The sequence below is a fragment of the Mugil cephalus genome, chromosome 15 (genome assembly GCF_022458985.1).
Source record: "Mugil cephalus isolate CIBA_MC_2020 chromosome 15, CIBA_Mcephalus_1.1, whole genome shotgun sequence".
Lineage (NCBI taxonomy): Eukaryota > Metazoa > Chordata > Actinopteri > Mugiliformes > Mugilidae > Mugil > Mugil cephalus.
Genome location: NC_061784.1, coordinates 17,173,533 through 17,186,724, shown reverse-complemented (window position 1 = coordinate 17,186,724; position 13,192 = coordinate 17,173,533). Strand labels below are relative to the sequence as shown.

At 39.3% G+C, this 13,192-nt stretch overlaps 1 protein-coding gene across 2 annotated transcripts in view; it reads right to left on the bottom strand.

Annotated features, from left to right (window-relative positions):
- The window catches only part of doc2b (double C2-like domains, beta), a 144,526-nt gene that overhangs the window by 39,225 nt on the left and 92,109 nt on the right, over positions 1-13,192 (bottom strand). For both annotated transcript variants that reach the window (XM_047607121.1, XM_047607122.1), the window contains one exon: positions 6,563-6,637. In XM_047607121.1, coding sequence (XP_047463077.1) covers positions 6,563-6,637 — 75 coding nt within the window. The remainder of the gene's footprint in view (positions 1-6,562; positions 6,638-13,192) is intronic.

Below are 13,192 nucleotides of genomic sequence, written 5' to 3'. Positions count from 1 at the left end.
ATGAGGCTCTTAGGCTGAGCCTAATGATTATTTTGGGAGCGAGTTGGGGGGGAATATCAGAGCAGGAAGAAGGTGATGGCGTCTCGTTTCGCTGTCTGCGGTCTCCCACCGAGACAGCTGACAAATCCAAGAGGAAACACGCTCTCGTGGAGAGTTTTAGTTGACTTATTCATCAAATAATCCATGACAGGTCACATAAGTTTACGCCAGTAAGCTGAAAGGAGCTGGGTAGTTCATGCAACTCAGGTCACACTGCAAAAATTTTGTCGGTCACCAAAAATAACTTCCTGCTGTTCAGAAAGTTTTGCAAGTGGGCTTAGAAACATCCATTCATGGACAATTTTCCTTAATGTAATCGTTTTTTGAAGTAAGCACGAAGAGTGTGGCAGTTTCATAAGGGATCATTACAGTTTAGCAGCTAACTTTGCACTAAATCCGAGAGACCGTCAAACTTCAGGGGTCCTAACACTAACAGAGTGCAGTAGAGTTTGGATGGATATGAAAAGCTAGAATCATCTTTTAATCTTAGCAGCCCTTTCCAACTAATGTCTGAATGATCTCAGTGGGAATTAACAGTTTGTGTTGGGTGGTAGCAGGGCAGAATATTTTATTATAGTTTATTTGTTTTTTGTATACAGCAAAAAAACTATATAAAATAAATGAATTAAATTAAATCTATTCTCATGTGTGTGATAATAATAATAATAATGATAATCCAGAACGAACTGTATGTGAATCCTTCCTAAGACATAGCGGCAGCCTTGTTTTAATTCTTGCATTGTGTGCTTGGAATAAAAAACATGTCATGTTGAGATGCTGGCTGGTTGTTTAACTGCTCAAATAGTCTTTAAATCCCAGAATAATAATAATAAAAAAAACCTCAGCTTCAGTAATCCAAAACCAATAGATGAATCATAACAATTAAAACCCAATAATCCTGCCAAACGCCACATTGCATTCTGAAGACAGCAATAAATTAATTAAATTAAATAAAAATTTCCTTCCTGTGGAACATGTAAAGTGGTGAATCACGGCTGGCGTAGCTGTGCGTCATTTACTTTCAAACGAGTATTTTTAGCCTGAAACCACAGCAACTTGGATTGTGTACCAGGTGTTTTCTAACAAATTGTACTTAAGATCTGCAGAGTGGAGAGAGCGCACAACGCTTTCCTGGAGCCAAACAGTCACACTCAGAGATTGTACAGTGGTTTTGTTTTTGCTGTGCAAACACAGGCGATTTATACAGTTAATTTTGCTGTTGTTTGAAACATGTGATGAATATACAGCAATCTGGCGGCTGGTTGCTTGGAAATCTCAACCTGGACCAAATCTGTTGGATGAACATTATAACACAGTAGGCAACAGTAGGCAGAGTGTTGAGTTGTTTTATGAATCCGTTCCTTGAACATGTGTGACAATTATTCCGACACAGTGCCTGGAGCTTTATAACTTCCTAAATATCAGGTTTTCCTGCTGATAATTACAATTTGAGATTAATCCACCTTTAGCTCGCAGGAAAACACAAACTGCAACGTCACAGACAGTATAAAGATGGTCGGAACTGCTCTTCAAAAGTGAAGCTAAAGCAAGTAGAGCTCCCCCTGGTGTCTGGCTGCAGTAGGTCACAAGCTCCACCTCCTCCATGTTAAACTAAAACACACATCAAATACTATATATTTTTTTTAGATAGATATCGAGGCTCCACTCTCGGACCGTACAGATCAGACTCTGACTCCAAACTCACAAGATGGCGCCACCTGTATATCCTCGGGAAAATTGTGTCAGTTTGGCCAATGCAAGGAAGTGGGGACATGTTGTCCATATTTATATACAGTCTATGGCCTCTGTGTTAATTCCAAAGACACTGTTAATCGCCACTTTTTCTGTGACTAAGATGACACATTGTCGAGCTAAAACTAATACCTGCTATTAAAATCTATGATGGAATGTTAGTGAGACAAGACCATAATGTTATTTGAATATCAGACATGATATAAAATACATGATCTCTTTGTACGGGCTGCCTTTTTTTCAGAGGACTGGATAAGGGGTGTTTGCTTATGACTGGAGACAGATGAAGGTTATCTTACCAATACTAACAAACTGCCACAAGCTCTGGGGCAACAAATAAGGTGAGAAGAAGAATATGACAATATAAAGGTGCATCACCCTGCTGTGTACGTAGCCCCCATCATGGTAAATAAGCTAACTGTAACTTTAAATAAGTTTCATTTAAGCACTTTACAAGTTCCTGTTGTGTATTACATAAAGTTATTGCCTTCTGACTTTTTACTGGCAGTGTATAATGGTTCAGGGTCCTTGGCCTGAAAAATGTTGAAGGCTATTTTGTCTTAAAATTAAACCACAAGAATAATGTTCTCAGCTGCAGTTTGACTAAATGCAATAATTAAAAGTTGATGTTCCATCGACCAAAACCGGAGATAAAAATGAGGAAAATGTGACTGAGACTCATAAGCATTTTTAGACTAAATCTAAAACAATGGCTCAAAATAAACAGTGACGCAGAGTCTGTAATTTATTAAGATTACATACGAAGAGACGGGAAATGTGGCACAATAAAAAGTCGCAGTACTGAGTCTGCAGCTGACACGGTGAACAGAGTGTCACAGCTAACAATAAAGAGGGGTAGAGGGGGGGGGGCATGATTACTCTTTCCATCTGTCTGCAGAGATCTAGCAGACTCAGTTCAACATAGTTGAAGAAGCCAGAATAGCATCAGCTGCGACTGAGGCGATTGCACAAAAACACCGTCATAAAGTATCTCTCTGTTTACTGTGCATTCATTAAACTGGGAGACGTCTCTTTGTTAAATCAAGCTGCAGTGAAAACTACTGCGCATAATAAAAGTCGGACTCTCATTCGCACAAGTGAAATATTAAAATCACTCGTCTTGGTGATAAATTGTAAATGCTGGGCTACATCTTTTCTTTCTTCCTTATTTATTTAAGCCTCATCCATCTAACTGTTCAGCCATGTTGTTGAATGACTTGGCGAGATTTTTTCAGTTTTGGGCAAATGATATATATAATAAAAGCCTTATAATGTTCACACGTCAATATTTAAATTCATCTCTAAGACTAATAACTGCAGGTTTCCATGTATTGTGTGAACTTTAAACCTGGATGTGCTGTTCTCCGAGTGCGCCGAATGGCCAGAGGGCTACTGTTAAGACAGAAAAGAATGAATAAGGAATGTACATGAATAAATGATGACAGCGTGGAAAGCAAATTAAAGATATTGCAGATTTTGTGGGAAACGCGCCAACTTTGAAGACGAACATAGGCTCAACCCTTGTTTCTAGGCTGTGGGAGTGAGTTACGTGGGCCTCAAATGTCTGGTTTGGGCCATCTTCTTTAATCAACGCAAGCACGACTGACAGTGTACAAACTGTCTTATGTCCTCATCAATAGCGAGCGAGCCGTGGACACTGCCGCCCCCCCCCCCACAGAGGTCCTACTGCAAACAAGGACAGACGAGGAAAAAAAAAAAATAAGCTAATGAAATGTTATACACATAACTAAAGGGCAGAAGCTGATGAGGAAATAATTAATCGTACAATAAAGTCAATCCTCCAAAGACCTAAAATGCTGTTGCACGACTTGATACACAACCCAAATAATAAACGTGCATAATTTAAAATAACCTAAAAAGTAATGTGCACAAGGCTGCACAATAAAACGGACCAAATATAGGTGAGACTGTTTAATACATCTGTTTTTTGTGTGTTTCCACACTGTGATATTATATTCTAACAGTATCTTTTCATTCAATAAGTTTGAGAATTTAAACCTCTTTGATTTGGGTCACAGCTTGTCACTAAGGGGTCCTGAAGCCAGACCACTGATGTGGAGAAGTATAGTGTATACCTGCTCAAACCGGAGTAAAAACAAACCTGAAGCTGAAGAAACTCTAAACGTTAACGGAAAAGCCCGTGAACCTGAGAGACATAGAGCTGTTGTGTGTCAGAGTGAGCAGAGCGGGACACAGCAACACATGTGTATGTGTGTAGGGGAGGGGCGCGGCGCAGCGCCTATCACAGAACGCAGACACGGTCAGACAACCAATGAGGCCTTTCATTCAATCCGAAGACAGATATTGACTCGTATTACTCGTATAATACTTGTACTCTGCAAAAGTGCTCGATCCGTAACGGAAACTCATTTCAGCCGAGTATCGGGCTTAACTCTAGTAGAAAAGGTTCTTAAAGTCATAGCTGTGTAGTTACTGATGATTAATTTCTATATTTTTCTGAACAAACTAGTCAACATTTTTAAGTACTTTAATCACTCTTTCTGGTCAACAACAGAACACAAAATATAAAATTGAAAGAAAGTTATTTTGAAAGGTTTACTTTCATGGGTAAGTCAGTTTCCTTCCTGCCTCTCGCCTTATCTTCCCTTTATTTACCTACTGTTGAGCTTTTTCATCTGACCTTATTCAACGCTTTTTTGGATTACCATGACCTAGATGACTAAGAACCTTCACAGACATATTTTTCATCTGTTATCATATTTCAGCCTGGACAGTCTTCCTTTGTTGAGCTTAATAAACTTGTGTTTTGCCTTTAATTGTACTATAGACTCTTTCAGATTTTCATAGGATATCCACATCCTTACGACTAGAATGACGTCATGGTCTATAGCAGGAGCAGATTTTAAACTACTACAAAGATCAGGTTGAAGAAAAAAAAGAAAAGCTTCAGGAAGAAAGAGGCGAGTTGTGTAGATGGATAATCAGACAGCTTTGGCTTTCAGAAGCTGCTTTAGTGGAATACACTCATTCACAGGATTTATATTAGATTTCAGGACTGATGGAAGCAAGGGGGAAAAAAAACTCACTGTCTCCTCTAAATCAAATGTAACATCTATTCAAGTGCATCCACTCGACACACCGAGCCGACCAAAGCGGAGCTCGCATCGCAGCGTGACACGAGTAAGGCGAGTTATGAGTGGGTACGTCAAGTCGGCCAGTTAATGTTTACACTGATGAGGCCCGGCGCTGACGCTCTGTGGTGTTTCCCCCGAATCATGAAATAGATCATTAGTGTTCTCCTCGTGAGGCTTTCGTCACAGCAGCGAGAACAAAAAAGAAATATCTTCATGAAACCCGGGAAACATCCGTGATCCATCGAGGAATGAAAATACAGTTGCCAATAAATCAGGAGGTGGCATTTAAAGGCCTGTTTCAATCATGCTCATAATAATTGTTTTTGTACATGAAATGAACCCGTTGTGAGCGATTCTGTGTTTCTCCTGTGTTTGGTGACTGGAGTTAAAGGCTGTGGTTCTTACTGTACCTAGAGTAAGACCCACGACACACGACACACATCTGTCCATGTTCAGAATGAGATGCTTTGATTTGCATGTCTGTGTCAAGGTTCCATGTCTGTCGGTGTCATGTTGTGTTTCCTGTTATATTTTGTTAAGTTCTGGTGTTCCTGTCTGTGTTCCTTGTTTGTCTCTTGATTGGTTATTGGTCTCATCTGCGTTGATTGCCCTCATGTGTCTCACCTGTGTCTTGTCATCCCTCAGTCCTCATGTGTGTATATATAGCCCTGCCTTTCCCTTTGTTTCTGGTCGCGTCATTAATGTTAGTTTAACATCTCCATGCCATATTCCATGTTTCCTCGTCCTGCTGCCACATCTTGTTACCATCTTACCTTGCCATGTTTGATGATTCTTTTGTATTTTTGGTTTTCCTGCCGTGCGCGGTGCTTTTTGTTAATTATTAAATACCTTTTTGTTTTGGAGACCCTGCCTCATCAATAGTCCTGCATCTGGGTCCTCACCTACAACCTCCTTGGTTACTTTACTAATGACTTGATTTTAAAAATGACCAAGTTAGATTACAAGTCACTTTATTAGTTATATTCAGCGGCTGCCAAAGTAACTTGGATGAGTAAATTGAATCTGATTAGTGGTTTGAAAGAGTAACATGTTACTTGTTACTGAAAAAAGTCAGATTACAGTCACCACCGGCATCACTGACAGTCAGAGTAGTTTTACCAATATGGTTCAAGCTAATTTTGATTGTATGCCTACTTGTCACCAAGCAATTGTGTTTGTCACACATTGTGGTTTCAAGCAAAACTGCAAATAACAATATTTGTTGCATAAAATGCTTATTTCTGAGGCTACAACTACATCTCAATTCATGGCTCTCAAACTAATAACTAGTAATCAACAGTCAGTGCACAAATGTCTTGGCCCAAATATCCGATTTATGTACTAGAGCCCCAAAACATTGTCCCCAGAGGTTAATCTATCCAATGATAGTCAAGAAATTCACAGATTCGTGCTGATTAAATGAAAATAAAACACAGTAATGATAATACGTGAACTTCAATGATTCCCATTATCAGGCTAGCCTTTTCTCTCTCCCCTTGCAGTCTTTATGCTAAGTTTATGACAAATCAAGCTTGAAAATCAAGATCTATATTCAGGGAATCTGAGGATCACAACGAGACTCTGTCACAATAGAAGAGATGCGGTGAAAGAGATTCCAACATTTCAACACAGGTCTATTACTAACGAACACGAACCTTGCTGGCGCCAGGCAGTAGGTGCAACTTGACGTAAGGATCTGACAGCCCATTGTGGTCCATCGGCTTGAGCCCCTGTGAAGTAAAACAGAGAAACGTTTGTAAATCAAGGAAATAAAACCTTCCTTTACAAAGTTAACTTTGAAAATAATGTATTCCCTGCTTTAATGTCAGTTACCCCTCACAATGGTTTATGTAATTAGTGTCATTTGTTTGGTAATTATGTGTTCTCATAGTTGTGCAAAATGAAGATCAGGTATTGCCTAAAATACAACTAAGGCAACAATATATATATATATTGTATGAAGTTTGGTTTGCAAGTTTAGCCTTAGACAAAGTCTAAGTTTAGCCTTATGATATCATCATTGCATTTACAGTACATAAGAGTTTTGCACTGTTCAGAAACTTCAACGTTCCTGCAAAAAAAAAAAAAAAAAAAAGACTCAAAACCCCACAGAAGTAGACAAAGACAATCAAATAGAAATGTTGTGTAAGGACCTGAAGCAAGCAGCACCAACATCTCAGAACTTCAGTGGTTTTGCACTGAGGAATGGGTTAAAATTTATCCAATCCACTGTCAGTGACTGATCAGCAGTTACTGGAAACATTGAGTTGTCGTCATTGCTCACAGCAGATAACGAAAGCCTAGGTTCACAAATCGCATATACGTACAAAAGATACATTTTCTCAAATAAATAGATGCAAATGTGTAATATTTGTGTTTCACTTGTTTGATTGATTCACTTTTACCCTACCCTCGGGACTTTTGAGCACCACTGTAAATAAAATGTGGAATTCATGATATGCTCTCATAAATCTCAGCATTGGTCAAAGACCCATTTTAACGTGACCCATTTTAACAGCAGCAAACCAAAGGTCACGGAGTCGATAACAGTCACAAGAACTCATCCTCCAGGGAACTTGCATTTTATATGGAATTTTGTGCAAATCTATCTAGTACTTCTCAGCATATTCTGTCACATCTAGCTCTGTGGAACCTGGTCCTCTGGCTAAGTCACTATCATTTCTGATGTCGTCAGTATCCCTTTGCATTTACGTTTGCCAGTTCGTCATTGTACCCCACACCAGTGTCATTCCAGTCATTTTCTTGAGCGTTTGTACCTATTTCTCTCCTTATTTTTGGACTTTGTCTTCGCCTACTTTCGGAAGTAAAGACTGTCTATCCACCATCTGCATTCTGCGTCGTGCCTTTGAGTTCCCCCACATATTCTGCTTCGGGCTAAACTGAAGGATCTGAACAATAATCTAGCTGGTGAAATGATCCTCACAAATACAAAGTCTCGCACATTATTGTGTGGTATCTTCAGCTCTGACAAAGCTGCATAAATAAATATATAAAATCTTTTAACTGTGAGGTGTCCAAGTTGAACACTGCCTCGGCTGGAAAGACCTCAGACTTCCCTGAAGAAAACATTAAACTGAACAGTGAAACAGCAAATCAATGATACCCACAGAGGGAAGAGGATGTAAAGGCCACTCATACAATGACTGAATAAGACAACGCCACGTGGGTAGCCTCTGAGTTAAGAGAACGGACCAGAAGGGTTTCCAGAAATGCAGAGGGAATACACAGGAAAAAACTATATTTTCTCATAAAGCCCTCAGCGCACTTTATCTTTTTGTGTGCTATTCTTGGTACGATTCATGGTGCAAACCCCGACACAAAAACACTGAATTTTCATTCTCAGGAACAGCTTTTCAGTGTCTTCAGGGCATAAGAAAGATTTATATGATCAGGATTAGATAGTGTTGTTATGTCAGACTTGACGAATGATCCCTTCTGGGATGTGTACAAAAAAAAATAAGACTGAAGTCTTCAGCATATGGGCACCTCCTGCAGTAGTTACCAGTGGGTTAGTTAGATCTCATATTTCAATATGTAACTGATATAACAAGTCACTAGCGGCCATATATTTGTTTTCCCAAGAATCTTTTAAAACATAGGTCTTCAACAGGGGGTCCGCGACCCCTAAGAGGTGCTCATAAGTACTGCAGGGTGGTCGCAAAGTCTTTGGTTTATTAGTAACATCTATCTGGTTTATTATTATTCTACATATTTTTAAATTTTTGTCCCAAATTTTTCCCCACAAATTAAAATTTCTTTAAATACTACAGTAAAGAGACAAATGGAGGCAGAAGACGGTATCTCTCAACAACCACTGTTTCACACAGAGCACAACATTAGCCGAGACCTGTCAATCTAAGCCTCCTGTACACAGTAAGCCCCGCCCCTATCGCTGCTGAGCCAATCACGAGGCCGCAGACTCTGTCAGGTTCCTGTTCGCTGAGAGCCTATTCAGTTCTCACGTGAAATCCAAGACACATGCTGCAATGTTAGCTAGTGATGTTCTTCGATACCATAGATTTCTTTTCCGATCTGATACTGAGTAAACTTCAGGCTGGTATCAGCGACATCGTATTGGCAATGTGTAAATACACTCTAATGTGTCTGTTAAACCTAAAAAAAAACTAACATATTTCAAATCATAGCTTCATAAAGAACACCAGACAATTTATCTATTTATGTTAATCTCAGAAGTATGTTGATGTAGCGGCCTCATATAGCCGAGCTAATACAACAACAGAAAAACCAAACAGAGGACACAATCATATAAAATATGAAAATGCTGTACGCTCATGCTGTAAAATAGAATTAATAAAATAATAAGGCCATTAAAATAAATGACTAGCTTTTAAGCTAGCTAAAATGAAAACATCATAATTCGACCCGTTTCTCTGCTTTGCTCTCTTAAACCACCTGTAGTGTTTCACAAGGTTTGTTGTGTTGCCACAACTCAATAGTTTAGTTACTTTCCACTGTGTTCCTACATTACCTCGAATGACTGAAGTATCTAAAAGTATCGATATTTCAGTATCAATCCGCACATCACTAATGTTAGTAGAAGAGAAGTTAACAGCGCATGTTGTAAGACCTCTGGGTTAAAGCTATAATTTGTTGCATTTGTATGTTACAATACAAAACACTGTGATTAAGAAAGAGCTGAGGAGGTCAAGCAAACCAGAGAGTGAATGAAGGGAGGGCGAAATAAGACAAATAACCTTGTTTTTGTTTCTTGGAGGTACATTTCTAAAGCACAAAAGCACACGCCGCTCCAAAATGCAAGAAGAAGATGCCACATTGTCAGATTTTGTGCGTATCCCCTCTCTCTCCCCTCTCTGCTGTGATACTCTCTACTCTGCGTGTGCAGCACAGCCTGCCCTCGGTCAAACAGGCACACACACCGTATCTGCAGCTCTGACACAGACCCAGAGCAGAGGGGTACGGAGGCAGCGCTGTAACCTGACTGTTCACGCACTGCACTGTGTTACTGCCTGGAGGCTACACGCTCACAGTCAGGAGGTTGCAAGACAAGAAACGTCCCAAACTCAAAAAAAAAAAACAGGGATAAAGTAAGACCATGCAGGCATGTTAAGGTAGTCAGGGTCATCTCACAATTCTGCTGGGTCATAAACATTGCTCTTTAGGAAACGTCATGGATGTTTTTAGACACAGTTTCGAAGATCAGTGCAAGCCTGACTCTTTTTAAAAGCTATACAGATCAAACCAATTACTATTTATTATAGGCTGTAAAGTTTGACATTTTAACATACAAGTCTATGACGTTTGACTCGCTTTTGACTCATTGTGCATTGTTTTTCTTAGCCCTTTTAGCGTGCAGGGGAGGTTTACATCATAGACGTTGACTCAGGATTTATTTTTTGGCACATTTCCTGCACCACATTACTTGGTAAAGGTTCATGCAATAAATCCTGGTTTATTTACTGTGGTTTTCAATTTGAGTTGCTTCTATCAAATGATGAATGATCCTCAGTTTATTTGGCTTTAAAATATTTCTTGCATTACACTCTATCCCTTGGAGATGAACATGTGTAGTAAACATGAATAATAAAGGATATGAAAGTTTAATGGTTTTAGGGAACTCACAGTAAAAACATTTTATTTTTTTTAACAGCAGATCCCACACCACAGAGAGCTGCCATCACACAAAATAGTAAACCCTTCATTATCAGCCTTGCACCAATCTTTTAATTGTTCCCTGTCTTTATGTTTTTGTCTTTAATGGACCAAAAATGGAAAAATAAAACAAATATGATGTCTATCCACCCACAATTATCAGGCTTAATAGAGGAGCTCGGCTCAAAGCCCAGCACTCAGCAGGAATTACTGGCAGCGAAATGACACACTCAACTGTGTCTCTAATAAGGCAACACTGCTGCTGTACATCCCGTCTGCACAAAATAAAACCATAGTGACAGTAATTTCTTTAGCCGGCTCCCATAAACATATTTTGATATCACATAGACGGTGTCAGCGGATATACTTAGTTCTCTGACATCTCAAAGAAAGACACTGAGTGGCCAGACAGGAGGGGAGTACATTATAAAAACAGACAATGAAATCTGTTTAAGGGGAAAGACTAACCAGATGACTGGTACTTTCTCCGGGTCATTCTGATTTAATTTGGGCGCGTCACAGAGACGGATATGTCTACATGCGGTGAGCTATCACTTTGAGAGGATTACATTTGTTTTTACTCTATCCAATTATATTTCAGCCGTCATGTGTTGCCGGGGTCAAAGAAATCTGCCTGGGCCTTCACCATTAAAACTGCAGCTTGAAATACACTGTCTGGCTAAAAAAAAAAACCCATCACAGCCTGGATTTAACTAAGCAAATAGGTACGAGCCTCCTATTGGATAATTACTCCAGGGGTGATTATCTTTCAGCTGGCAACAAGTTATTTAACCCCAACTGATGCTATGAGTAGCTTCTCATTTCTTAATCAGCCATGTTGAGAGATACATCCTGTGGTTGTGGAAAAGATGGTATTCATTAACACACAGGATAAGATGTTACGATCCCTTGTGCCATGATCCGAGACAAAACACATTTAGAAGCCTAGTTCAACTTAAAACCAACCAGCAGGCTAGCAGTCAGCTAGCAACTAGCAAGCAACAAGCAAGACACCAGCTAACTAGCCTAGCTAACATCAGCTGGTAAGAAGTGATGGGATATGCAACTACACTTCAACCAAGTTTGAATCATAGGCTTTAATACTGTCTAAGTTGTAAAATGAATTAAAAAAAAAAAAAAAAAAAAGCTGTTGTGTGATTGACTGAAAAAGGGATATATTTTTACAGATTCTGTGACTGCCAAAGAACAGAGAAGTAAATAAATTGCTGCATTAGATGAAATAACTGGAATCCAGATACAGAAACCTGGTGTTGTGGTTCACATTTAGTGTCAGGTAATATTAATTTATGCTGTATTTTGTACCTCAAGTTACGTTCTGGGCTGTTAGATGAGTTTGTGGATGTTGTTGCGTTAACATAGTTACAGCTGCCAGTAACTATTTCAGTTCTGACAATAACAATAAAACAATAAACGCAATTTTTATGATCAGTCCTTTTCATTATTTTAATGCTACAGTATTGTGTGGCTAACGTTACTTGTTAGTGTATTTAGCTACATTTGTCATAACTGACATGACCTAAAACCAACTTAAACAACCTGACACTGAGGCTAATCCACTTTTCCAAATTCATACTAGTTCGTACGGATCATTATCGAGTTCAATCCTTAATTTGATCTGATAATCCACATTTTTCCCGGTCGTGCTGTATTTACTGATACCTTTCACCATGTTTTTGCCAGTGATGTCGGTGCATAAACTCTATGAGCTGTATAATGCCGTGGGGTCTTGCAGGCTATACAAGACGATATATTTCTCGGCTTTTAAAAATGTTCATTCAGATTCCAGGTGTTGCCTCCCTTGCACATCTCCTTCGAGCACTTGTTGCTGCATCTTTTGAGGTGAACGTTTTGACAAACGTTTGGCCTTTTGAAGGGCCACTTCCATCCATGCAGGTGAAAAACTGACGTGACGTCATGTGTAGCGTTGGGGGACAGAGGGTCAGATCGAGCTTCGAGGGATTCGCATACAATTTTGCCAGTTTTAAAATGTTACAGTCCTCTTCATCTTTAGATAGTTTAAACATTTCGTTGCATGGCACGAAACAGATACAAATCAAAGGACAAGAGAGCATTTTTCTTAGTGCTTTTTTATGAATAGGCCGACTGAGAAGAAAATTAATAATGTACATTCTCAGTGTGGATTACTTTAATCAGAGTAAAATATGAGTGCTGAGAGAAAGCTGAGAGGCATGGGGATTCTGCTGCTATAGTGCCTTTTTAAAATAAGGCAATACAACACAGTCAACATTCACTTTGGAACCCAATCTCTGCTGCAGCCGCGACCCTTTCTCCTCAATCTAGTTTCTTATTTTCTCCTCTTTTATCCAAGAAGCAGCCAGGGTGACTTAAGCATGAAATATTCAGTTATATATATATATATATACACATAACATGGTTGATCTACGATCCAAACATGAACCAACTGAAAAATGATCAGAAAACTGTAATTTCACCTGCAATCACTTTCTACCACTAGATGCGCCTCTGCGGGTTAAACAGCTGATACTGTTAAATTTTATTTTATTTTATTTTATTTTGGCTCTGTCTCCTACACAAAGAGTTGAAACGCCGCCGTGAGAGTTGATTGGAGAGGTTAAAGCGTCGCATTCATC